The 26,572-nt window shown below is 35.9% G+C and overlaps 1 protein-coding gene across 1 annotated transcript in view; it reads left to right on the top strand.

Moving 5' to 3' along the window:
- Nucleotides 1-26,572, top strand: part of PTPRD (protein tyrosine phosphatase receptor type D) — a 520,035-nt gene that overhangs the window by 333,001 nt on the left and 160,462 nt on the right. The window contains exons 9-17 of the mRNA XM_090274103.1: nt 3,287-3,420; nt 5,840-5,984; nt 9,124-9,429; nt 10,331-10,524; nt 12,629-12,655; nt 16,285-16,402; nt 22,648-23,235; nt 23,669-23,769; nt 24,612-24,871. Coding sequence (XP_090130229.1) covers nt 3,287-3,420; nt 5,840-5,984; nt 9,124-9,429; nt 10,331-10,524; nt 12,629-12,655; nt 16,285-16,402; nt 22,648-23,235; nt 23,669-23,769; nt 24,612-24,871 — 1,873 coding nt within the window. The remainder of the gene's footprint in view (nt 1-3,286; nt 3,421-5,839; nt 5,985-9,123; nt 9,430-10,330; nt 10,525-12,628; nt 12,656-16,284; nt 16,403-22,647; nt 23,236-23,668; nt 23,770-24,611; nt 24,872-26,572) is intronic.

The following is a 26,572-nucleotide window of genomic DNA, read 5'->3' on the forward strand; positions in this document are numbered from 1 at the left end:
TCCAATTGTTAAAGTTTGAAAAAATTTACCTAAAAGTTTATTATCAACTTCTTTTGAAAAATCAGAAACTCTGGCAAGACTGGGCCCATATTCCAAAAGGCAGCCATCTCCTAGTGCTGAACCTCACTACTCCAGGTGGGCCAGGTGCCCTCTAGTTAATCCCATGCCACACATGGCCTCAGCACTCATTCCTTTGCGTGATCTGCCTAATACCTCCAGGCATTTGTGTTTCTCTCACAAGTTTAAAATCTAAATAAAATCATCCTCTAGATTATTTCAAAAGAAGGATATGGTAGAAGCAGAGGAGGAGATCCCCTTAAACATTAGTGTAAGAGACTATCACTTAAGTCATCTGGGCACTACTTACCTGTCCAAGAATAAAATGGACAGCACACCCTTTTTGATGTGCGCGTTTGCTTTGTTGTGTAGCAGGAGTGGGCTCCTCAGTGAACCAAATGGAATTAGAGAATTAGACGAAGTTTGTGTCACTAAACAAGGATAAAATATTGAGACCTACCAAGTATTTGTTCAAGACAAAAGGTAGAAAGTAAACAGTTTTAAGTATGAAAAACTTAATTAGATTTCCAAGATGTTTTCAATCAATGTCACTTAACTTATTGGAATTAGGCAGGGAGGATATACGGAACAAGCAGTTATTATCCCAAGAGCAGTCCTTTAATACTCTCTGTATTTTAAATTCTTCAGAGAAGGAAAACTCTGACTCCAAAAAACCTCCGCTGCCTTGCAGCATACCTCTTCAGGGGAAAGGCTAAGGGAGTAAACCCCAACAGAAAATCCGGAGCCGGAGTCCCTAAGGCGGTTTGACGTTGTAGTCAACACCGGCAACTCCTGCGGCGCACCTGAAGCCAAGCTGTATTGACTCCGTCTTTCCCTTGGACCCTTCAGCTGCAAAGAGAGGGGGGGTCTGCTGCATGGGCAACAGCAGACCCTCCATATCACCCTGCCCAGGCTCTGTAGCTTCAGCTCCACTGGAGAGGACACTCCAGCGTCATCGCAAGATGTCGATTCAACACGGGAGGAGACAGATACCATGTCACTCCCGAGTCGGACTGCACAGCCATTCTCGGCGGTGCAGATAGACTCTTAAGAAGCTACACCATCGTCTCTCGAGACGGACGGCTGCCACCGCCGCCGACGATTTTAAATTCTTGACAATACTGTATTCTGGTTTGGTTTAAATCAGGAGTTGTCACAGGATTTTGTCTTTCCCAGAACTTTTGAAAGTATGGGGAAAGAAAACAGGGACTAAAACTAGAGAAAAATAAGTGATTGTACACATATATGTGTGGTGTGTGTATGTCTGTGTGTCATTTTAGCCTGAGAAACCCTTTCATTATGTGAATATTAGAATCCAATCATAATTTCCCCATCTCTCTAATAGTTCTTGGCTTCCACTGTTGCTGCTGCTAGTGCTTTTGGTATTTTTCTTTTAGAAGTAATACATTTACTATTTGTTTTCTCGTTTGCCTGTTTATTTTTTATTTTCCTCCATTGTTCCTTCTCTTGCTTTTGATCTTTTATCTTCTTTTGTCTCAGTCTGAATGATTATGTTAGGTCACCCACTGGGCAGCTACTTAAAAAGAAAAGAAAAAAAGATACACTGTTTCCCTTTTCAGAAAGTACATTCCTGGAGGCATCAAATTAATGAGTATCTCAAAGCCTGTGATACAAAAAGGGAGAAAAAATAATGAATGAAATTAGAAATAGGAAACACTCATTGGTGGAGGCCCTAAGCATCAGTTCAAACCTGAGTGTGCTTGCTTGCACATGTGCATGCACACATGCACATATACACACACAGATTCACAGGTTAACAGAGCAGACTGTAGAATAAAATGATAATTAGGCATCCTAGAAACCATTCTGCTAGATCCCTTTAGACTTTAATCTCTTTTTTAAACAAAAACAGTTTTTAAATCATACTACAGATATATGATTACAAAAAGAAATACATTTTGTTTTTCCAAAGATTCTTATGAAAATGATGGTTCAAGTGTTATATCAAAACTTGAATTTATATATCAGCTACAAATTACATGATATTGTATGTTTTGAATGTTTACTCTCATTTGCCAAAAATGCTTTAGACATTTTTTTGCCTCTGGATAATTTTTAATAACTATACACTGAGTTTTCATGAGAATTTGTAGAAATACGGACATCTGTTTTGCTATAGCACTTTGAAATATGCCACGATATCAGGGGTAATGATCAAATTTGGGATTTTTTTGAGATCAAAAATTTTAATGACCACCAAAGCATGGGTTACCACCCCATCAGAGCAGACATTGGCTAAGAACAATGTAAGCTTAGGTGCGCCCGTGACTCCCGGAAGCACATTAGCCTTGTCTATAACAGATGGAGGGCCTGATGGGAATCTGGTGTTAACCTGGCCATTGGGGTTAGTCAGCTTATTCTAATATAACATTTGAGTAAAGTGTTTTCAACATCTGCTGTACATCTCTCTCAAAGTGTCTATTGCATGTTGCATGACTAATATGAATATTATAGAATATTTGTTTTACTCTAATTAGCGTATTTCTGATAATAAGTATTCTATAAACTTTTTAATCTGTGTAGTAATTTAGCTCCCTCTCACTAGGGACAATATTAAGTTTAATATTAGGTGGAGTGCATTAAGCCATTTAAAGTCATTGAGGTATTAGAAGCAATTATTTGTAAGCAATAGTTTCTTATTTTCTTATTTATTTTTATTTTAAAATAATTTCTTAAAAACATAGGTTGGTAATAAAAAAATGCTAAGTGATTCTGGTTGCCTGTAGGTGTGTTAACTTTGAAAGTGAAACGCAGTGCCAGAGAATAAATTCCTACTTAGTTAAAAAATAGCAATAACTTTTATATATTTAGCACTCATTATGATTTAGGAAGTATTAATTACAAAGTGCATTATATAAATCATCTCATTGATTACATACAACAATGTTATGAAGTAAATAATTGTATTATATGTAAAATTGAATTCACAGACTAATGTATTCTGTATTTGCTAGTTCTGCATCTTGTATAAATATACCACTCAAGGACAAGGACAGTATTCCTAATATAGTTCTTGTTCTTTGAAGGAGGAAAATGGGCTTTATATACACAAGTTTATATGGGCATTGTAAAAAAAAAAAAGACCTAACACTGCATTAAGCTAATACATGTGGACACATTTTGAAAGATTGAAACAGATGCACTAATGAAAGAACTGGTAAATATTTATGGTGATGGTAAGCTCTGTCTTTTGCCTCCCTGTTTTTAGTGCCAGGGCAGCCACTAAACTTCAAAGCAGAACCTGAGTCTGAAACAAGTATTTTGCTCTCTTGGACACCTCCACGTTCAGACACAATCGCCAGCTATGAACTGGTCTACAAAGATGGGGAGCATGGAGAGGAGGTAAGACTGTGCTTCTCACCTTTGGAATTCTTCACTACTCTGAGGTACTACTCTGCTGTTGTGTACTTACCCAGGTTCTGTGAAATGTCAGGTATCTATAGCAGACCTTGGTAAAAAAGATTTATGCATGAAGAGACACTTGACCACAACAGTAGAAAGGGAAATTGGCTGGGGAAAAGGACAAACAAAACAGGTATTGTCCTATTGGAATTATTTTCTATTTAAGTTTCCAAGTTATTTATGGAAGTATCAGATTATAAAATATTCAGTATACTCCATGAAACTTGGGGACTTTTTTCTCTTTTGCATTCAAGCTCTAGGGTTTTGAGTAGAAAAATTTGTTCAAGCTGGTTTTAGAGAAAGGTACCCCAAAGCAAATGTCTCTTTGTATGCCAAAAATTATATGAATGTGAGTATGTGTAAAGTTTGACTATGTTATGGATATAAAATAATAGTAGATTGTAGAAGGCTGGAAATTACTGATAGTCACTGAAAAGAAACAAAAGATCAGAATAGCTAATAAATACATTAACAGGCAGTGTTCTAAGTATCTCACATCTGTTAACTCATTTAATCCATACAACAGTACTATGGGTTGGACCACCTCTGTTATTAATCTATTTTACATGTCACAAAATGGAGGTACATGAAAAAGTTAAATAGCCCAAAGTTTCCTGCTACTGAATAGAAGAACTAGAATTTGAATCGAGGCAGTTTCAGACCTGTGTTCTTAACCATTAAGGTACACCATCTCTTGGGTGCATTTTAAATAGATAATAGAAATCAGTTATTAAGATACACCTAACATTTTTAAAAAGGAAATATATTATAGTAAGGAATATATTTATTCTGTTATTATAAATTCCATTAGGGAACATTTGGACAAGATGTTAGTAAAGCTATATGTGAAAACTCAATCCACACAAGCCATTTTATATTACCTCTTCATCTTAAAAAAAAAAAAAAAAAAAACCTTCACAAAGCTAAATAGCCCCTAGGAGCTAACAAGGAGTACTTTTTAAAACACTCGCATACTAAATGAACTATTATCAGTTAACTTGCTGGTCATTATTTTGTATGCTAAAATAGATTAACTTTTACTGTGAACTTATACTTTATTACTTCTGTTTGAATGCAGTGGAATCTCCAAAAACCAGCTTCTAAATGCAATGCTTTTAGATTTAGCTAACCAAGCCAATATAAATTAATCACTTAAAAAGTTACATAATGTAAACGCTGTTATAACTTAAAGTACTCATATTACAACTACTTGTGTTTTTAATAAGATATAACTCAGCATTAAATTATTTTAAATCCTTAGCACTACCCAACTAAGAAATGAATGTAGTAAAAACAGCAGAGAGAGTGGCAGTTGGGGGGGATGCTATGGATGCTTGGATGTTGGCACACCTGCTCTACTTTACAGTTGTTTCTTAGGGTATACCTTTTTTGCTTGTTATTTGGTAGCTCTAACATTTTTTTAAGCTTTTGTATTTTCAAGCCAGAACACACTAGGGATGTTTTCTCCAGTTTTATATTTGAATTCTTCTTGACTGATTTATGTTTGTGTGAACAGCAAGCAATATTGGATAAGAAGCCTAAGATTATTTATGCCATATTAGATTAGCATGTGTTTTAAAGCTTACTACAGGCTACTGTTCAATCTGAGATTGATTACCAATAAACAGCTCTATTTTTGCTAAAATACAAAGGCAGATTTCAAGTATGAAAAGTAATTATAACATTTGATTAAAGAAACTATTTCAAAAGTCCTTTATGGTGTTAAAAGTTATAGAAAAGTTTGTGATTATTTTTGTAGCTGTAGAGTCTACATTCCCAAGGAAAAATAGTTCTAAAATTATTTTCAACCAACCTATATTTCATATAAATTTTCAAGCTTTCTTTAGTAACTAATATCTGGTTTTTATCTCATCAGACCTTGGCAATTTTAGTTCTCTTTTATAGTAATCTCAGGTAAACTGTATACAAATTTCTGCTATCACTTTTGGCCATATTTTCTTTGCCCATATTTAGATTATGGAAGATATGGGACATGAGCTTGAAATATATTCAGTTGACATTGCACATATTGAACATACTATCAGTTTCTATTTTGGGCTAATTGAGCAATACACGTGCCTTAGGGTAGAACACATCCATGGGTGAGAGCCTCTCATTCTCCCTTTTATCTAATACATTTGGACAGCCATGTCATCATGAGAAAGATCCATGGCCACCCTTATTCCAATCATCTTATTTGTTGTAGAAACTTGCCTTTTTTCATTATGTAATTCCCTTAGCAGTGTCCTTGGTAGTCAGTTGGTTCTGTGTGTGATTATTTGATCATAGGCATTATGATAAAAAATACTTGCTTGAACCTTAATGAAAATGAACAAATTCTCTTGTTACTTATCCACAGCAACGAATTACCATTGAGCCAGGGACATCGTACAGACTGCAAGGGCTGAAACCAAACAGCTTGTACTACTTTCGACTGGCTGCACGCTCTCCTCAAGGCTTGGGTGCTTCTACTCCTGAAATATCAGCTAGAACCATGCAGTCAAGTAGGTGTCTCTCTTTGCTTACTTTCTGCCCTTTGTTTCACTAGGAGGTATTGCTGGATTTTATCTCTACCAACAAACAGAGCTGCTAATTAATATTCTTAATAGTCAGCAGCCTCTATGCTAGCAAATGTCGAACTTGGAGGATTGGAGTACAAGCGTGACCTGTGTTGTTTTCAAACTTGGTCCAAGTTGCAGATTCTTTTCTCCCATTTCCTAAACTGAGAGATTGAGAGGTGAGAAAAATGGGTAAAAGGAGTTAGATCAAGCCCCATTAAATGAATTACAAGACTGTGAAACAAAATTCAGGTTAAGAACAGCACATAATAATCAGAGGAAGGCTTTAGCGAAATAAAAGAGGTGGTGAAAGACCAAACCGTTATCTTTTTTAAGCACCCAGGTTTTAACTTTGCTAACAAATAACACTTTATTTCATGTATTTGTTCCTACTCAGAGAAAAATTCAGCTCTTTTGACTAGTTTGCTATTAACTCTGCAAGTAGTACATGTGAAAATTTGGAACATTCACAGCAAATCTTTATTTGGACAAATTTAGGAACAATGGAATAATCACAAGTACATTTGCAATCCTAAATTTTATTTTGTTTCCTCAGGTTCAATTTCTTTTTGGAACTGTTTCTGTAAGGAATAGTTGTGTTTATCACAATGGGGAGTCATTGTGTCCAAGGAAGATTTTTAAGACTGGTTTTTGTAAAGTCTTATATGGGAGATTGTTTTTGATAGAAAGTTTGGTGGCTTATAATACTATTTGATCTTTATTAATGTTTTTATAATTAGTCTATTAAACAACCATTTACTTTGAGTTGAATAGTTTTGTGGAGTTATAGTCTTAATTTTTTGATATTTTATAGTGATTTTGATATAGTGATATGCAATAGATATATACAACAGAAATGCATTAAATTTTGTAAAGAGAATGCTATATTAATCTAATTTTTAGACCTATCAACAAACATAATATTTATGTATTTTAAAAGATGACATTCCTTCCATATAAGCAAATCTTTGGTATTTTATTCTTCTGTAGATACTTTCAGGGTTTTTGATAATAAAAAATTATTCTTCCATTTTCTCCAAACATAATTATACACATGAAAAGTATTAGGTTCCTGTGCTTAATCCATTAGTGATAATAATTTATTCCCATAAAATTCTCTTTCTTTTCAAATCTGAAGCATAGAAATGAAGTTTTGTATGTATGCTTTGAATTGTAGGCAGGCTAATAAGTAATATTGTAGAAGATAATTCTTAAAATCAGATATTTAATTTTAAAAAATGTGATATGCTTTAATATTATATTTTGCATGGTTTACAAATGTGACGGTTTTGCATACATATATACATATGTACTTATATAGAGACAGAATGGACTTTTTATAAGCACACCAAAAGCTAATCTTTTCTTTATTTATTAAAATAATAGTTTCAAGTGGTGTTGAATATTCTCAAAGAATAGAAGGACTGAAAGTAGTCATGTCATGAAAATCAAACCATCTTTTTAAAAAGAATTACAAATCAGTTCTTGCTGTTAAATGAATAACTCAATTTATTATGAATAATGATGATGCATTTAACATAGTTTTATAAGTTGAAATACAAGAATATGTGGTATTCTAGTGATTTTACAAATCTTATTCCAAATTTATGAGGCTTTCAATGAGAATTTTCTTTTTGTTAGTAAAGAAAGCTTTTCCTTTTTGCTGACTTTAATGGAAAACAGAAGACCTGTAAAGACTGATAATAGTCTAAACAATTGGATAAACCTGGCACTACACAATATAAAGACTGACAGATTCAAACTACATATTTAAATACAAAAAATTAGAAATGAAATAATTTACTCATTGTACCATATATATTGCCTTAAATATTATATATATATGTATTATGTATGTCTTATCCCATTTGTTTGGTTTTTTAGGAACATATGTCATTAACTTAAAAATAATTTATGATAATACTGCATTGGTCTTTATCCCTTTTTAATTTTTTCAAATAATTATGTTTATTAATTTAATTGAAAATAATTACCCAGAAGGTGACTAGTTTATTTTGAGATGGGCAATAAGAAAGTTTATCTTTTAACTCTTTTGTCAGCCTACTTTATATGAATGATTACATAGAAAATGAAAGGAATTATGTACAAAACAAAAAAAGATGATTTTCAGGATTTTTAAACAGTTTTTTTAATGGCTGCATTATTGACACTTTGTAAGGGATAGATGATTATTATTGATTTTACCAAAATTTGCTGGTGGAATCTAATTCTTCACTAGCAATGGTGTCTCAAGAAGAGTTATAATTTTTTTAAAAGCTGAAAGCTGATGTAGGGTAAGTACAAGTTACAGTCAGAATCAACAAGCCTGACATTACTCTCGGGTAGGTACATCTTGGACTATGCTTTTTCATCCTTTATTGATTCTGCATGCTCACTCTGTATGGGGTATGATCAATGTTAGGTTAACACTTTTCATTAAAACTGGTCAGGCACAATCATCTCTTTCAGATAGCCAGAGGGAACTCTTTTATGTTTGTTGGGTTTTTATTTCTTTTCTTTTCAAGAAATGGAATTGGTGGGAGGGTATCTAGTAGTTATTGCAGGTTTTCACACCTAAGAATGCTTTCACAAATGAATGCTGTGTATGAATAGCCCTCATTCTAGAATGTAGAAATGAAAGCTTGAAATAGCATCTGTGAAGCCTCATCAAGCTGCTCATGTAATAAGTCTTGTAGTATTTGCAGCTTTTTGGAAGTTGGATAGTTTGTATAGTAGGGCTGGGGAATACCGAGGGATTGGTTTAGAAGAAGAATTTAAATTGCAGGTAGGTAATTCTATTGGAGATTTTATTATCTCAAGGTTTCATGTTCACATATTCCCCCCACCCATTACTTAACATTTGTTTTTGGTCATTTATTCATATTTTTTGGTTTATTCATATTACTAAGCCAAGGTATATAATTTATCTTTAAACATTTATTTTAAATTTCAAAGCCTTATTTTTATTTTGTTGCCCTTAATGTTCGTTTATTTATTTTTGCCTTTTCTTTTGTTTTATCATTTTTTTTTCCAACCACTCCTGTCCTTTCACTCAAACCCTCCTTTAACTCACTACCAAAATAAGAGCCGTCAGCTCCTCCTCAAGACATTAGTTGTACCAGCCCAAGTTCCACTAGCATTTTGGTAAGTTGGCAACCTCCACCAGTGGAAAAACAGAATGGCATTATTACTGAATACTCCATCAAGTATACTGCAGTGGACGGAGAAGATGACAAACCTCACGAGATTTTGGGAATTCCTTCGGACACTACCAAATACCTTTTGGAACAGCTGGAAAAATGGACTGAGTACCGGATCACTGTGACAGCCCACACAGATGTCGGCCCTGGCCCTGAGAGCTTGTCCGTGTTGATTCGAACCGATGAAGATGGTATGTTGCCTCTGCTACGTCAGTTTGCTCCCTTCTACACAGTCTTGGTCTGCTGTCTTTCGATAGGCTAACAGTAACCCGTTTTTTCTCTGCTCATCTTTTTTAACCCAACATCGCTTTCACGTCAGTAGTTTTTGCCAAAGGCCTATCTTTGCTACAGCCTGGGCTTTTTTTTTTTTTTTTTTTTTCTTTCAATCTCAACACAGTAATTTGCTCCCTTTTAAAAGAACAGTTTGCTCCTATGATTTTGCAATCCAGGCTCTTCCTCTATACCTCCATCTAAAGTCTTCTGCATTTTTTGTGACTCTCTATAGTCACTTCTTTTACATTTTGAAGTTAATTTTTAAAAACAGCCTTCTTATCTTCTTGTTTCCTTTTTTTTTTTTTTGTCTTGCATATTTCAGAAGCGCTGATGCTCGACATTTAATTTTTGGCATTTGTTGTATGGAATACCTTTGATATGAGAAAAAAAGAAGAAAATTCATATAATCAAGAATCTTTTTTTTTCTGCTAAAAAGAAACCTTTAAAAAACACACAGCAATCAACAAACAGTTTTTGTTATTATTTCAATGCTATACCTCTTTGTGCTTTAATGCTTTGAACCTCAAAGCATCTTCCTTGGCTTTTGTACATTTTTACATGTTTTTCTATTTCTCTGATACTCTTTTTTTCTTCCATACTTTTTTTTGGCATTGGTCATGTTTTTTGATCTTTTCTTGAAAGGTAAAGCAGATTGGTTGAGCATTTTCATTGATTGAAAATGTCTGTGTTCCACAAAGGAAACATAGTGGGGTCTGCCCATTAAAAAAGAAAAAAAAAAAAAAAACTAAGTAAAGAAAATGCCGTGACTGGGTGGGACAAGTGCCTATAATTTTCTTTTATCCAATGATGTTGTTCCAGTTCCTAGTGGTCCTCCTCGCAAAGTCGAGGTAGAGGCTGTCAACTCAACATCTGTTAAAGTGTCATGGCGCTCACCTGTGCCCAATAAACAGCATGGCCAGATAAGAGGATACCAGGTGCATTATGTGAGGATGGAAAATGGTGAGCCCAAGGGCCAGCCCATGCTGAAGGATGTTATGCTGGCTGATGCACAGGTAAGCCTCTGAAATCATGTATCTGTGCTTTTATGATACTTTTTTTATTCTGTGCCTTGAAATGGGCCCCATTTTAATTAATTTTTACATTTAAAAAAATCCTGTACAAAATTCTCTTTTTAAAACACATAATATGTATATACCTTCTTAATCAGAGTTGCCATCAGTTGAGGAAATAAATTGTAGTGAAATGACACATCTGATTTAAAACATGTTAACTGTTTTCCTGACATACATATATTCAGCTCCCTATAGCTATATCTGAGTTTGCCTTTCTGACTTTAAAAATTAACTGGTTTAATCAAATCAAGGGGAAAAATTCTAAGAAGCAATTTTGCTGATAGCATCTATTTTCTGCTGTATTAAAACTATTTAGAATTAAGTTGACCTAATTTCTAAATATAAGACTTTTCCTGTTGAAAAATAGACATTCTCGTTCAGGAAAGGGCATCCAGATAGTATTTTATTTAGAATGTCTATTAAGTTACATTTTTTATGAAAAGAATTGATTCATTTCCCAAAAATGAAAATAATAACCAAGATAAAAATTAAGTGTTTTCCAGGGAATAAATGGGTTCCCCATGTTGAGCCAAGTTAAGAAAAGTATTAACTGAATATGTGAGAAATTGATCCTAAGACAGTGGTTTATAACTATGTACTCTCATAATTTTGTTTTGTAATCAGTTGTTTAAAATAGAGCATCAATTTTTTTTCATAAATTAGTTGTGATTCAAAGATAGTATTGTGATAAATCCATATGTCATATTTTTCTAAAAGGGAGAGGAAGATTTTAATCAGTTACTGCCCTGCTAGAGATTATACATGATCCATGAACTAGCTTACCTATGCTTGGTCCATTAGTGATTGGATATTATGAATAGGGATGTGCTTTGCTTATCCAGCAAATTGGTAACCGGCATGGCAGTGGTTGATATTTGTGAACATTTGAAACATTTCAATGGAAAATTTCTTGTTTTGTGTGGAAGTGAGGAAGATTATGAGTCAAGTTGTTAACTACTGCTCCAGGTTGCCAAATTTTGCATCTTTGTCTCAATGAAAATAAGAGGGCAAATAAATAGCTCTGTGGCGCTATGGAAAATACCCCAAGTCCTGAAAAAATCCATTTATAAAGATGATAATGTTTACTTCAGTCTTGAAACATTCTAACTAGAGATCTGGATGAGCAGCTAATTTACCTACCTTTAATCTGGGTGTATGGTTTTGGTTTAGAGGCCGCTTCTGCAAATGTTTCACAGTGTCCCTTAAATTGGGAAAAGGGCCACTGACTTGCATTTTCAAATATTCAGTTTATGCTGCCTGTAAAATAGAACATTCTCATAATATAGAATAAAGCCATAGTGGTTATATTGATTGTGTAAGTCTGCAATTGGGGAAAAGAAGTTGATAGACCATCATGATTTAATGTTCTGTTGTTAGGTAACATTACATTATAGAACTGGAGTTATATTGTTCTTTTTATTGGAAGTATGGTAGAAAACAGAATTATGTAATACAAAATTGCCTTAAATGCCACTCAATCCTTTTTTTCCCTCTTTTCTACTTTGACTTTTATTTATTGATTTGCTGATTTTCTTTGTGTTCTTTTTTTCCCCCTTATTTCTTTATTCTTTTTTCTCCCATCTCTTATTTTCTTTTTGACTACTCTTGAAATTTCATTAAATCTTGCAGGACTTCCACCAGGACTATTGAATTTCAATAATAATGAGAGATGTTAATCTTACAGTGACTTGAATTAACTATATAATTTAAGGAAAAAGTCAAAATGAATGTCGCAAAGTACTGTGCATTAGCTTTTTACTATGCCTTCTTGCTTTATTTCAATACAAAATTTGGGAAAACAGCTGGTTTTAATGATAACAATACAGAGCATATTTTCTGTTGACCTTTCAATTGAGAGTGAAACTGGCAACATAACACACTTATACTCTTTGGGATTTTATTGTACACACTTCAGTTGCCTTTTTTTTTTTTTTTTTTTTTTTTAAATCTAACAAGGGCACCTATTGCCTTTACCAGACTACAAATTTCTCTTCATTTCTTTTTATTTTGTTTCTACCTCCCCAACCCTCTTAATCTCAATCAGTGGGAATTTGATGATACTACTGAACATGTGAGTAATTTTTTACTGCTTTGTCAAAACATTTTACATGCTTATTATTTTCTGATACTCCTATTTCACTTATTTGTGATATGTCATCACTGTTACAATGCATGAATTAACAATTTTTTTAAAAATTATCTTCACAATATACTTTGTATTTTGGTTTTGTTTGTGAAATTGGCATGGTGCTACTGATTGTCTAAGAAATACCATGAGCTCATGTAATTTTGGGGCTGCTACTAACTCTGCATTATGACATAGTTAGAGGAGGCACGCTTTAAGTGGAGGCTAACACAGACCTGAGATGTCAAGTTTTATGTTGTAGGCTGCTCTTAAGTGCTACTCCAGTCTCTCATATTCAGTGAATAACATGACATAGATCCAGGAGTAATTACTTCTATCTATAAGTGGCAATTCTTTGTTGTAGCCATACAAATTTGAGCAGACTTGAATGAGTCATGCAAGGAAGTAGAAAGTACCTTACTGAGTGAGGCATTTTTTAAAAGATTTGAATGAGTGGATTATGTTATTTATTATGAACTGATTATATATAGTCTGCGGTGGGGGCCACAAGATGCAACACCTTCCTTCTAGGTGCTTACAGTCTAGGTGACTAGGAAAGATGCAAATTTCAGAAAAGTTTCATAAAATACAATATGCATGGTGACATCAAGCAATGTAATTAATTAGTACATGAGTGACAATGGCACTAAGACCTATGTGTTTAGAGACAGTAGACCAGGATGGCAGAAGAGGTCCTGAAAACTTAAAAAATAAGTAGGGATCAAAGAAATGAAAGTGTGTGCGTGTGTGTGTGTGTGTGGTGTGTACATGTGCGCACATGCTTTTGTATGCTAGGGAGTTGAAGGTGGAAACGTATCTTCTAAACATGAGCACAGCAGAAGTAGCCATTGAGGCGGTCAAGAGAGCCAGGTAAAATGAGCTTACCAATTTGACTGAAATAAAGGGCTCAGGTTAGTAAGTGCTCAATATAGCTAAGAACTAAGTTTTAATATAATATTGAAAAATCAATAGTATAGCAGTGTTTTATAAACTTTGACTATGACCCATAGTAAAAAATGCATCATATGTCATGATGAATGCATATGTTTAAAGTAATACCTTACCTTTAACTATATGTAAACTTTAGTATTTTGATTCAAATATATATATATTTTAATGCTGGTTATGACTGACTAAATTCATTTCATGACTTACTGAATGGGTCATTACCTGCAGACTTAATGGAAAGGTTAGAAAGAAAAAGGATAGTAAATAGGAAAACAGAGTTGAGACAGCAGAAAGGGGAAAAGGGGTGGTTAGGATAAATATTTTAAAGAATTGACAAAAACTTGTTGACTAGCTATGAATTTGAGGAAAGAGAAAAGACCAAAGTGTCACTTCTGAGTTTTGACGATGCTCCACCATTCATTAAAATATGGCAAGTAAAGAGGGGAGTCTGCTTCCAGGAATGAACTTTTAAGCTTTAGTTAAGCTAAGTTTGTGGTGACAATAACAGTCTAGGGAAAACGTCCAGCAGATATTTACAGTATATATGCCTCTGGAGCCTTCCTGGGAAGTCAGGGCTACAAATGAATTTAGTATATAGACATTTTTAAAAAGCCTTTTAGGTTGTTTTGTTTGTTTTGTTTTTGGACTAGAGCGAAATGCAGACCTGTGACTGCTACAGAACATCCAGTAATGCCAGCCTTTAATAGGAAGGGGCAAGAACTTGAGTGGAGCTGGGATAGGAAAAGACCAAGAGAATGAGGAACTATGGCCATGATCTCAGATACACTAACCCATAGAGAGTACAGAACCACCGAGGAACTACACCCGGAGCTTAGAGGAAGAAAATGTAACCTAAGAGATTATGTGATCCAGGCAGACAGAGGTGTAGCCAGCTGAGATTATACCACCACAGGGACCTTGACAATTTCAAATCACATTATTTACATTATCCTGCCACAGCCTGTGCTAGAGGAAGGACACATGTTGTTAACCCCGATTTTATAAATGAGAAACATGTACCAGGCTCAGCGTATATAAATTTCTTGTCACAATTTGATGACAGAACCAAGCCTTCTTTTCTTCTTCCCACCTTGTGTACTTTCCGCAGCAATCCAGTGGCATGTGAAAGGGGACCCTGAAAACAATAATGTTGTCGTTTGCCCATCATAATTTTTGTAATAGCTATTGTCTGCCTCAGTTTAAAACACCACTCCTGGGGTGGTTCAACTGGTTTTTATATTCTCTGTAATGTTAGTGAAACCATTCCAAATTCCTGAAAATAAAATTTATCTCCCAAATTTAGTCCATTTATCTTACAAAATAGTATTTCCCATGGCTCTTCAAGATGGTACTCAATATTCTTGAATTTCCACCTTGATGCTACTCCTACTTTGTTGAGGAAAGCACCTCGTAAAAGCTGTCATATTTGGGATCAGATTCAACAATGAGTTCTTTGGTGCCCATTACAGCCTTGTACAGAAAAACCCTACTGTCCCTCACACAATCCAGCCCATTCACCAAACACCCACTTGCATTGTCTTTAGATGTGGAAAACAACAGCATTGTCTTTTTTCTTAAATTTGCCGCACTTAATTTGAAAACATAGCTGTACCAAAGGATTTTTTATTTGTTTTGTTTTGTTTTGCTTTGTTTTTATTGCTCTGTGTGTATGTGGGTGTGGAGATCTAAAGAAAATATTGGGACAAATTAATAACCAGCACTATCTAAAGAATCAGGTGACCTCCAATTTGGAAGAACAGTTCTGTGGTTATCTAGTCTTGATAACTACCACAGCTTTGGGCCCTTACTGAGATAAAACTGAGAATTTTGATAAATAGTTGGTGATAGTTAACATTTTCTAAACAGTCCAAATTAATAGAACACATATTTGTGATATGGTAGAATAAGTTCTGTTCTTTGGTTTTAGATCAGAAGCTTCTTCAGATGAACAGAAAATCCTCCTTAGTGTATAATGATTATAGTTCATAGCCTATATAGTTAATCAATAATATGTTTCTTGAGTCCCAAGAAATGTGTCTGTCTCTCACGATATCTAGGTCCAAAAGATTAGCCATTTGGCAAAATACTTCCATGGTAATAAAGCAGACTATTAGCATTGGCCATATCACCAGTCTGAGGGCCCGGCCATGGTGGATGCATTTTGGAGAGCTGCTGTCATAAACTAACAGCTAGTTTATGGATGTCTCACAATGAGCCAGGCACATTTCTGTTTACCTGACATAACCCATTTAGTCCTCTAGTGGCCCTATGAAGTCTTATTATTCCTACCTTCACATGGGAAACTGAGGCACAGAGGAGTTAAACTGCTAGACCCTGCATCACCAAGTTAATAAATAAGGGGAAGCAGGTTTACATTCAAGAATTCAGGAGGTCTGGTCCCAGGTTTCATGTCTTTAACTACTTTCCCTTAGAGCTGCCTCTTAAGAGGGCTGACCCCAGTCCAGTGTCAGCATGGAAACAGATGATCCATAGCATGAGCTCCAGGCATGAAACTCCCAGTGCTTGGCATGGCTGCAGGGGGTGTTTAAGCATGCACAGCAATGAGAACGGATGCCGCCATGTTCCCCCAGGAGCACTCAGAGCCTCATTCTGCTGTGTCATTTCAGGATATGATTATTTCTGGGCTGCAGCCTGAAACTTCCTACTCCCTCACTGTCACAGCCTACACCACCAAAGGCGATGGTGCTCGCAGCAAGCCAAAACTGGTGTCCACCACAGGAGCAGGTAACGACATGTGTGCGTATATGTACCTTGAGCATGTTTTGGGCGGCAGTAAAACTAGTTTTCCTAATAGGATGAGTGGCTTCTAACAGAGGGAGAAGAAGGCTGTGGTCAGCTTTGCTTGTGTATATGTGAATGTGTATGTGTATATATATATATATATATATATATATATATATATATATATTATTCATTTAACAAATAATTTTTGGAACATCTACTATGTGTCAGGCACTATTCCCATTGCTGAGCATACATCCATCAGCAACACAAACTGCCATCCTGAAATTTGTCTCCTGACCAAGACTAGCAAATTAGCAAGTGAACACATTAGTATATAATAAAATGTCAGTGAGTGATAAACTGAAAAATAAAGGCATGTTGGCATTAAGGATAGGGCAGCCCCTAAGGGTGATTTTGGTGAGAGTAATTGGAGGTCTCTGTGAGGCAGGATATTTGAGCTGAAGCTTAAGCTATATGAAGGAGCAATCAATGGGGTTCAGAGGGCACATCAGCTAGGTAGGGAGGTCACTCAACAGCTTCGAACTCTCACAGCAGCAAACCCTGTTAGGAGAGCTGCCATCTGAAGCTAGGTGTTGACTTAGTTTTATTTTTTGTCATTTTCTCCTCCTCACCCCTTGCTATGGGGACTTGAAAGAGGATAAATTTCACAAAAGATAGGGAACAGAAAAGAAAATGAAGGAAACCAAAAGGCTAAATATCAGATTGCTCTTTTCCAAAGCTCAATGCTCTTTAGAGTTTCTTTCATTGGCCGCAGTAGGAAAAACTAGAATGAAGGAAGACCTGGCATTGTAAACTAATAAATTAAGAGGCAATTACAAAAGGATTTTCCTCTGGTCCCTTTCCATACAAATATGTTATGGAACATTTAAACTGTGATTTGATTTACTCTTCCAAAATTACTTCTCACATAACTTTTTAGGAACACGCCTCTACGTGAAGGCACAAAGCAAAGAACCACTGTGATGGTTAGTACCCTCCTGTGTGCCATGCTCATGGCCAGCTTTGTCTAAATGTCATAAGGTTTGCCTCACTCACATCCTGTACCTGGAACTGCCTCAAGCAGCAGGATTATAGATGGCATCCGTCAAGACAATCTTCTGGGATTTTATTTTTCCTTTTTTTAGAATGCCTTTGTATCAGCCTAATTTATTGCCATGCCAAGCAGGTACATGCTTATTGGGGGGCATGCTGAGTGTCTTGTTATGGAACCAGCCTTTATTTGAATATAGAGAACCAAGGCTAAACCCATGAAATTTAATCCCAAAAGAAGAAACTTTATCTTCTTCACTCATATTTATAACTACATCTTAAGAAGTCTGAAATGTCCTGCATGAAACATCAAACTCCTCTTCCCAATAAGATGAAGGTTCTACAACAAGGAGGAAAAAATAAAGGATATATAGCCAAAGAATGTGGATCCAAGAGAAAGGAATAATATTGTCTATTTTAAAGACTAGCTCATCACTTTTTAGTCACCATCCAGAAAATTATTTAGAATTGTTTATCTTATTTTACATAGAATTATTTTGGAATTTTCGCTCACAATTTCCAATCTTTGTTAATCAGTGAAGACTTAGGTATTGAGGTAGGAAATACTTATAATTTAGATACCTGCATATTTATTTCATTTATTTTGTTGGGACCTTCCCACTGAGTCTGGCTTGGCGGTGGGTGAATTCAGATTTATAATCCCTTTTAGAGAAAATCTGTAGTTTGTTGCATTTTTTTTCCTATTTAAGTGAAAGTTTAAAAACAAAACAAAACAAAAACATTCCCCAGTCATGGTTTATCCCAAAGTAATCAGTGAACTCATTAATTTTTTCTTTTGTTTTCATATACTATTTCAAAAAAATCCTTATATTTATGTGATTATGAAGAATTGTTGAGTTTTTCTCACATATGAGCTTTCTATAAACCACAGTTATAAGGATATTTAGTAATTGCTCCTATGGAAAATTCAGGAATTCTCATGAAATTTTATTTTGATAGTAAAATTCCTGATAGTAGGATGTGTTGGTGTATAATACATTATTTCTAAAATCTGTAAATCATCTTTGAAACAAAATGGACTGGCCATAACTTAAGCAATCCATGTAAGATTTGTGTAACCTCAGGAATAATTTTGAATAAAATGTTGGCTTTTATGTTTCAGAGGTTGTGACATTTTTGTAGTTTCTTTGTTGATTCCCACATTGTCCAGTATCATACACTTTGGCCTATTGCATGAAATCTTGAGACTTAAGGCAATCAGCAAATTCATTGGTTTGAACTTTTCTCTATGTTTGTACATAAATTTCATTACTGTTCTGAGCAGCTATGTTTAAGGATGAAAGAAAAGATGACTGTGACATGGAGAATTTGGACATAATAGGCTTAGACAAGTCAATTATGATTGTTTCTTCTTAGGTGCTAGGTTAAATTGAAGCTAAATTTAGAGCCATTGGACTGACTCAGTGCCTCACTTGATCCCCTCCGCTTGTTATAGCTAAGAAATAAAGGGTGGCAACACGTGTATAGCATTTATGAAGTTCTAAAAGATATTTAACAACAAAGAAACTAATAAGTGAAGGAAAATTAAAAAGCAAAAGGGAGAAGAGATTACATATACGTATGTCATGACATAACTTAGAGTTAGCATATTTAATATGCACCTGGGCTCTCTCTGCTTCTTCACTGAGACACTAGTAAAAATGACCTCTAAACTCTCTGGAGTTACCATTTAAGACTTGTTCATCTTGCCAACTCTCCTGCTCCTGGGCTGAAGCAAGCAGGGCCATTGAGTCTGCTACTGGATGACCTTTAAAAGTGGTCCACACAGTAACCTTATGGCACTGGAAACCTTGAGCCAGCTCTACAAATAGGACCACCTACTGCATCTCTTCATTTACTGCCCCCCCTCAGGATATGCACTGATCAGAGGACATAGACCCTGCATTACCCATTTCTCTTTTCCCACCCAAATGCCTGTGTGTCTCTGTATAAGTCTTTGCACAAAGTGAGCATATGGTATGAGTTTTATGCATAAATTTTCTAGGAATCAGAAATGGAATGGGTTTCATTACTAATATGTAGAGATTTGGATAACTCTTTAAAACCATATATGCAGTGTTGTAGAACTCTCTGCATTTATTTTCCCTTTTATTTTATCTGTTACTTGGATGAAATACCGAAAACCCTTACCCCAGCTTGAACTACCTCTATTCTTAACACACGGTGTTTAGATTGTAGTCATTCCCTTCATGCAGCAGCCTCTCCTGAGGCAAAGGTGGGACTCTTTCCCTAGCTGCCGCAGCATTCCTTTCTTTGTCAAGTTGTTTACTTTTGTAGCTTGGTGTTTCAAGATGTGTTGTCTCAGTAGTCTTCAGGGTTAGTGAACTTCTGCCAGGGGGAGGAATGACCTTTGTGGTATTGAATGGGGAGCAGACTGAGAAGCTCCTGGCACAGCGGTGGAAATCAGCAGGTCAGAACTGATGCTCTTATTTCTAGAGCATTACTTGACCCCATGATTCTAAGCCCATAGCTTGTATATCCCCAAATAGGAAAGGGCATGCCAGCATTCAAATGAACAAACAAACAAGGCATTAGTCCACCCTAAGCTTTGACTACCCCAGAAGAAGAATATACATTTTTATAAGGCCAGTGTGTTTTTGTTTTAGAATTTAACTGCCCATTGTATTTCTTCAAACTTGTACCACAGCAATATTATAAAGTGAAATGCCAGATGATAAAAACATATTCCTCTTTGGCTGACAAATATTAGAATGAAACTATATTTGTGGTTCAATCAAGAAAATTAAAAGTGTTTCATTTATTCTGGCTTTACATGCATCTTATAGAAACAGTGTACATACTACTATACAGTTCCAGAATTTTAGAATATTTTGCTAAATATGTTTAATAAAATATATTGTGTCTATAAAATGTTGAGACTACATAGTTATGGTTCCACCCAATTGTTTCAACTGGGTTTTGTTTCCTGAATGGTATGTTTTCTGTTGAAAGGCCTGTATTTTTTCAGCAGTGTCTCAAATGTTTAATCATTGACATCACTGACATTTTAATAGGCAAATCATGTAAATGTTATACACACCTAAAGGGAAATTAAGGATGTCTCCCAATGTCTATCTTAAAGTGATTTTTAAAATGAAAATAATTTTAAACATATTTAAAATAAAAATACAGTAGTGCCTCCTTATCTACAGAGAGTACCTTACATGACCCCCAAGGATGCCTGAAACCAAAGATATTACTGAATTCTATAATACTATATTTTTTCTTATACATGCATACCTATGATAAAGTTTACTTTATAAATTAGGCACAGTGAGAGGTGAACAATAACTAAAAAGAGAACAAGTCTTAACAATATACTGAAATAAAAGTTCAGTGACTGTGCTCTCTCTCAATATCTTCTTGTAGTGTACTCACCTTTCACTTAAAGGAGGCACTTTAAGGCTTCTCTTTGGCACATCTGAATTGCCAGCATCATTGCCCTTGCACTTTGGGGCTGTTATTAAGTAAAATAAGGGTTGCTTGAACACGAGCACTGAGATACCGAGGCAGTCAATCCGATCGTGGAGATAGCTACTAAGTGACTAACATACAGCGTGGAGGCAACAAACAAAAGGATGATTCAGGTCCTGGGCAGGATGGAGTGGGGTAGGTCAAGATTTCATCATGGCTGCTCAGAATTTAAAACTTACAAATTGTTTATTATTGGAATTTTTCATTTAATATTTTCAGGCTATGGTTGACCAAGGATAACTGAGTGGATAACTGAAACTGAAGAAAGTCAAACAGTGGATAAGAGGGGATAAGAGGGGAATAATTCACACACTCTAACTTAATGATTGGAGTGTAGTTTGAGAATTTCTTAGTTGATAAGATCTCTGATGTGTAATTTCCTGAGAAGCAATGAGTGCGCAATTTTTGGTTTGGTTTAATGTGTTCCCTGAGCCCACCTTCAACATATACATATATAGCCCGTACCACCTTCAGGAACTATTCTTCCCATACATTGTGGGTTAAATGAGTTACATGAACTTACCCAACATGTGAAACAAAACCATTACTTCATTAGCAAAGAATACAGTTATCTTAATGAACATATTCTTGGGCAAAGCATGATACCACTGGGGTTCCAACTTTCTAAAATACACAATGAATAGGTTAACCAGGTTATTACTCAGGTTAATTTTCTATGTGTTGTCTCATCATCTTCATAGTTTTATTGTTGCTTACTTGTTTTATATTTATCTACATCCCCATAATACTATTTTTCATTGCCAGTCTCTCATCAGTGTAAGCTTTCCTACCTTTCTGCCATCTTGATTTCTTTTGATTCTGCTGATTCTCTTCATCCTCCCCCATCTTTGGACTATGCTCGAAGAAACTTCTGGCTCTGTGTTGTTTACTACTGTTCATATCCCTTGTGTGAAGACTTTTATGTGCTTTCCTCATTTAATATTCACAATAAGATTATGGTATAGGTTATAACATAATTCCTATTCTAAAGATGAATAAATGGATGGGGGTGACTGGTGTGGGTAGTAAGTATAGACAGAAAATGCACACTACATCCATAGTAAGTCAAAGTAATGTTATTTTGAACGACTGTTTTGGAAACTTACAAGCAACATAATAGTATAGTTAATTATGTCCAGATAGACTTGGGTTTGTATTATACTTTTCTCACTACACATTTGACCTTGTAGTGTTCTAGCCCTCTGGATTTTACTTTCTTATTATACATAATGATGATAACTAATCAGAGCATGTAGTCAGGAGTAAGGAATGTAAACCAAATGAGATACTACATGTAATACTCTTAGCACAATGCCTGGTACATTACATGCAACCAATAATTATGTATGTTATACTTGCCATTATTAGCTATATGTAATTGGCTAATTTTTACTCATTCATTTCTCTGTGACATGAACCTTTATGTATGAAACTCTGAAGTGTAAAGATATTAAAATAGTCCCTCAAATTATTATTTTAGTAATTCCTATTTTGTATTCATTACCAAATTCTAGTGGTTAGCCCTACCTTAATAGAGTAGAAGAAGGAGCATATTGCCACAAAGGTACACAGACTCAGTTAGCCTTTTTTTTAAAAAGTAAGAAATGGAAATGCCTATAGAGTGCTATTTCCATTCAGCAGTAACTGAAATGTGAGCATCCATGTAAGCAGGTCTTACCACAGCATCCTGTGTGCTTCAGTTCCAGGGAAACCCCGGCTTCTGATTAGCCACACTCAGATGAATACTGCACTCATTCAGTGGCATCCGCCTGTGGACACATTTGGACCTCTTCAAGGTTACCGTCTAAAATTTGGCCGGAAGGATACAGAGCTGCTCACCACTCTTGAGTTCTCTGAAAAAGAAGATCATTTCACAGCTACAGACATCCACAAAGGAGCATCCTATATCTTCAGGCTCTCAGCCAGAAACAAAGTGGGCTTTGGGGAGGAGATGGTGAAGGAAATTTCTGTTCCAGAAGAAGTCCCGACTGGATTCCCTCAAAACCTCCACTCAGAAGGCACCACTTCAGCCTCTGTCCAGCTGTCTTGGCAACCACCTGTCCTGGCAGAGAGAAATGGCATTATCACCAAGTATACCCTTCTGTATAGGGATATCAACATCCCTCTTCTTCCAATGGAGCAGCTTATTATTCCAGCTGACACCACTGTGACACTCAGTGGCTTAAAACCAGATACCACATATGACGTAAAAGTACGTGCTCACACGAGCAAAGGGCCCGGGCCATATAGTCCCAGTGTCCAGTTCAGGACACTGCCTGTGGATCAAGGTAGGATTTGTCTGCTTATGGCCTTCCTCCTTTAAAGGAATATCAGTCTTTGGAAATCAGTATTTTGAAGCTATAAATAACTGATCGACCCATTCCTATTAATAGGTTCAGCAAAAGCAAAAAGGTAAAGTATATGAAACTTAATATGTTTTGGATGCATTAGATTTCAGTTATAGAATGCCAAGCAAGTCTGGCTGACAGCACCCCACTGTCCTCAGGTAAGAAAAATACCATCTAGTTGACTGAATGGAGAGAAAAGAGAGATCTTTATGAGAATGATGTATTTAAATGAATGCTCTGAACAGGTAGGCAAATCACACTCTGTCTCTGATCAAAGCAGAAAGCATCTAGCTTAAGCTCTATGGTCCATGGTGGAAAAGGACAGGTCATAGTTTTTAGGTGTAGTTTAAATACACTGTTTTTCCTTTTCCAGCAGTGTTTGCAAAAAATTTTCATGTCAAAGCAGTAATGAAGACTTCAGTGCTACTGTCTTGGGAGATTCCAGAGAATTATAATTCTGCCATGCCTTTCAAAGTAAGTTGTTTTCTTATGTGTAAGAAATCATAGCTAAAAGTGCAGGGGGCAGCTTAACTGGATAAGTTACCTCGAAAGCGTACAGACTGCTCTCATTCTGGCACACGTGCTGGCTAGTCTCCTTTGTGGCTTCCACATAACAGACTGAGTCAGGCACTTCCGCAGTGTGACTTTTCCACTCTAAAGAGGAGGCAGGAGCTCCAGCCTGGTGCTGGCATTACTTCATAGGTGACCTAGTATTTCCAAGTTGAACTTTTAATAGCTGAGTGTTTTTGTTTTTCCAACAGAAAATGAAATTTATGAGGTCACTACCTATGTATAATGCAACAGATTTTTTGAAATTGTTTATTGGCCTGACTTCTTTGCACATTTTAAACTCTACTTGAGAGTTAAAACTCTATTGAGAGATACTGAGAGGTGCTAGCAAGAAGTACAGGTCTGTGAAATAAAGAATAGAAGAACATTTCTGAAAGTTAAAGTATATTTAGGAACAAGAATGGAAACTTAGAAAAAAAGTGATGTATATAACACATCGGGGACCTAAAGCATTTCTGCACACATTCCATTTCTGTCACATACAACTGACAAGCCAAATACTGAAAAGTTATTATACACTTCTTTGTGTATTTTTGCTAGAGTTATAAACATTATACCATTACACAGGAAGAACTGAATGAAAATTTGACACAATCTGTAGAATTTATGAATACTTATTGGTTTAGGAATTACCCAAAATTAGAATTGACAGGATAGGATTTTCTCTAAGCAAGAGCACATGAGTTTAGAAAATATACATTGCCTCTTTGATAACCGAATCTCTATGATTGGTTATATCTCCTTAGATTCTCTATGATGATGGGAAAATGGTAGAAGAAGTGGATGGTAGAGCTACACAGAAGTTAATTGTCAACCTCAAGCCTGAGAAGTCATACTCATTCGTGCTGACAAACCGTGGAAACAGTGCTGGTGGACTGCAGCACAGGGTGACAGCGAAGACTGCCCCAGATGTCCTACGGACCAAGCCTGCCTTCATCGGGAAGACCAACTTGGATGGCATGATTACTGTGCAACTGCCTGAAGTACCTGCAAATGAGAATATAAAGTAAGTTGATTGAAGAGTTAGTGCTGAAGCATAGAAAAGCCAGTAAGCATTAAAAGAAATTTAAGTCTCAGTATTACAGAGTTTTATAAAAGAATATGTTGCCGTACACACAGTGACACATTCTCCTGCATAGCCTTGGAGTTTTGTTACTCGGTTTCTGTTGCGCTGTGTTCTGAGGTTCATGGTAATACAGATTCTCATTAACTTAACATTGAGTATTTTCTGTTGTCCAGAAAAAAATGTTACTTAGGAAAAGATAGAATGGCAAACAGAACATGGGCCTAACTATAAAAAGTTTATGTCATAATGTATAAAGTGAATAGTTGACTGACTCTTAATATGTGGCAAAATATTGTGTGGAAGTCTGACAAAGTACTATAAGGCTAATAGAACTTTGAGGAATTAGATAAGCAAAAACACTGTATGATACTAATATTTTATACATGTGCACAAAGATAAAAATTTCAAAAGTTGAAGTTCAGAATGACATTGGGAAAAAGATGTAAGTTCAAAATTCAGGTTTTTTTCGGATTAGATGGAGCACAGTATAGAACTCAATGGACTTGCAGTGGGATAGTAAATCCAGTCAGTTAAGCAGCTTGTTGGTTATATATAGTTACTTGATTGTAGCCAAGTTAAGAGATAGCCAGTATAATTGCTCATTAGTTATAGCCAATAGAAGAGAAAAACGTGTTTTCCCTGAAATATATTAAGTATGAGTACAGTGGTAGGCCCTGGAAAATAATAAAGATATTATCTTGTCCTCAAAGATCTTACCATTGAGTGGGGGAAACAGAAACAGACATAAAAAAATACATGTTAATGATAGAGTTATACTTAAGAGCAGCCAAACCAGAATGGAATGGGTCAAAGAAGTTTCTGAATTTAATCTTGAAAGACAAATATGAGGCATACATAAAATCAGAGCGAGACATTATATGCAAAGGCCCATTAGTACAGAAAGCAAGTGATTCTTTAAAGCTGGAGCCCCGCGCGCTCATTCAAGCATGGCAAGAGAGTCTGCGAGAGTCAACTTGTGCTCAGAAGCTGGGACTATATTCTGTAGACAGTGAAAATCCAGTAAAGGTTTTTATGTAGTAGAGTGGCATGGTGCCACTTGTATAATAACCAAGTTTCCCTTTTTCCACTCTAGGAAGTTTCTATTTAGTGTGTACTGTGTGTCAGATGCTATGCTACCTGCTTAGGATAAGACTAGATCCTTTCTCATTTCCTGTATCTCACACAACCAAGTTTAGATGAAATTTGCTGTGAAAGATTTGAAGGCCAAACAAAGGCATTTATACATACAGGGGTATGCAAAACTACAGTTATGAGCACATGAAACAGAGTTAATAAAGCTATTGCAATATTCATAACTTGCATGTCTTTTTCCATATGAATAACTGTAAACCTAACCCCCTGGCTGGTTTGGCTCAGTGGATTGAGCGTCGGCCTGCGAGCTAAGTGTCGCTGGTTCGATCTTCCAGTCAGGGCACATCAGAGAAGGAAAACTCTGACTCCAAAAAACCTCCGCTGCCTTGCGGCATACCTCTTCAGGGGAAAGGCTAAGGGAGTAAACCCCAACAGAAAATCCGGAGCCGGAGTCCCTAAGGCGGTTTGACGTTGTAGTCAACACCGGCAACTCCTGCGGCGCACCTGAAGCCAAGCTGTATCGACTCCGTCTTTCCCTTGGACCCTTCA

The sequence above is a fragment of the Furipterus horrens genome, unplaced genomic scaffold (genome assembly GCF_987537825.1).
Source record: "Furipterus horrens unplaced genomic scaffold, mFurHor1.1.pri manual_scaffold_4, whole genome shotgun sequence".
NCBI lineage: Eukaryota > Metazoa > Chordata > Mammalia > Chiroptera > Furipteridae > Furipterus > Furipterus horrens.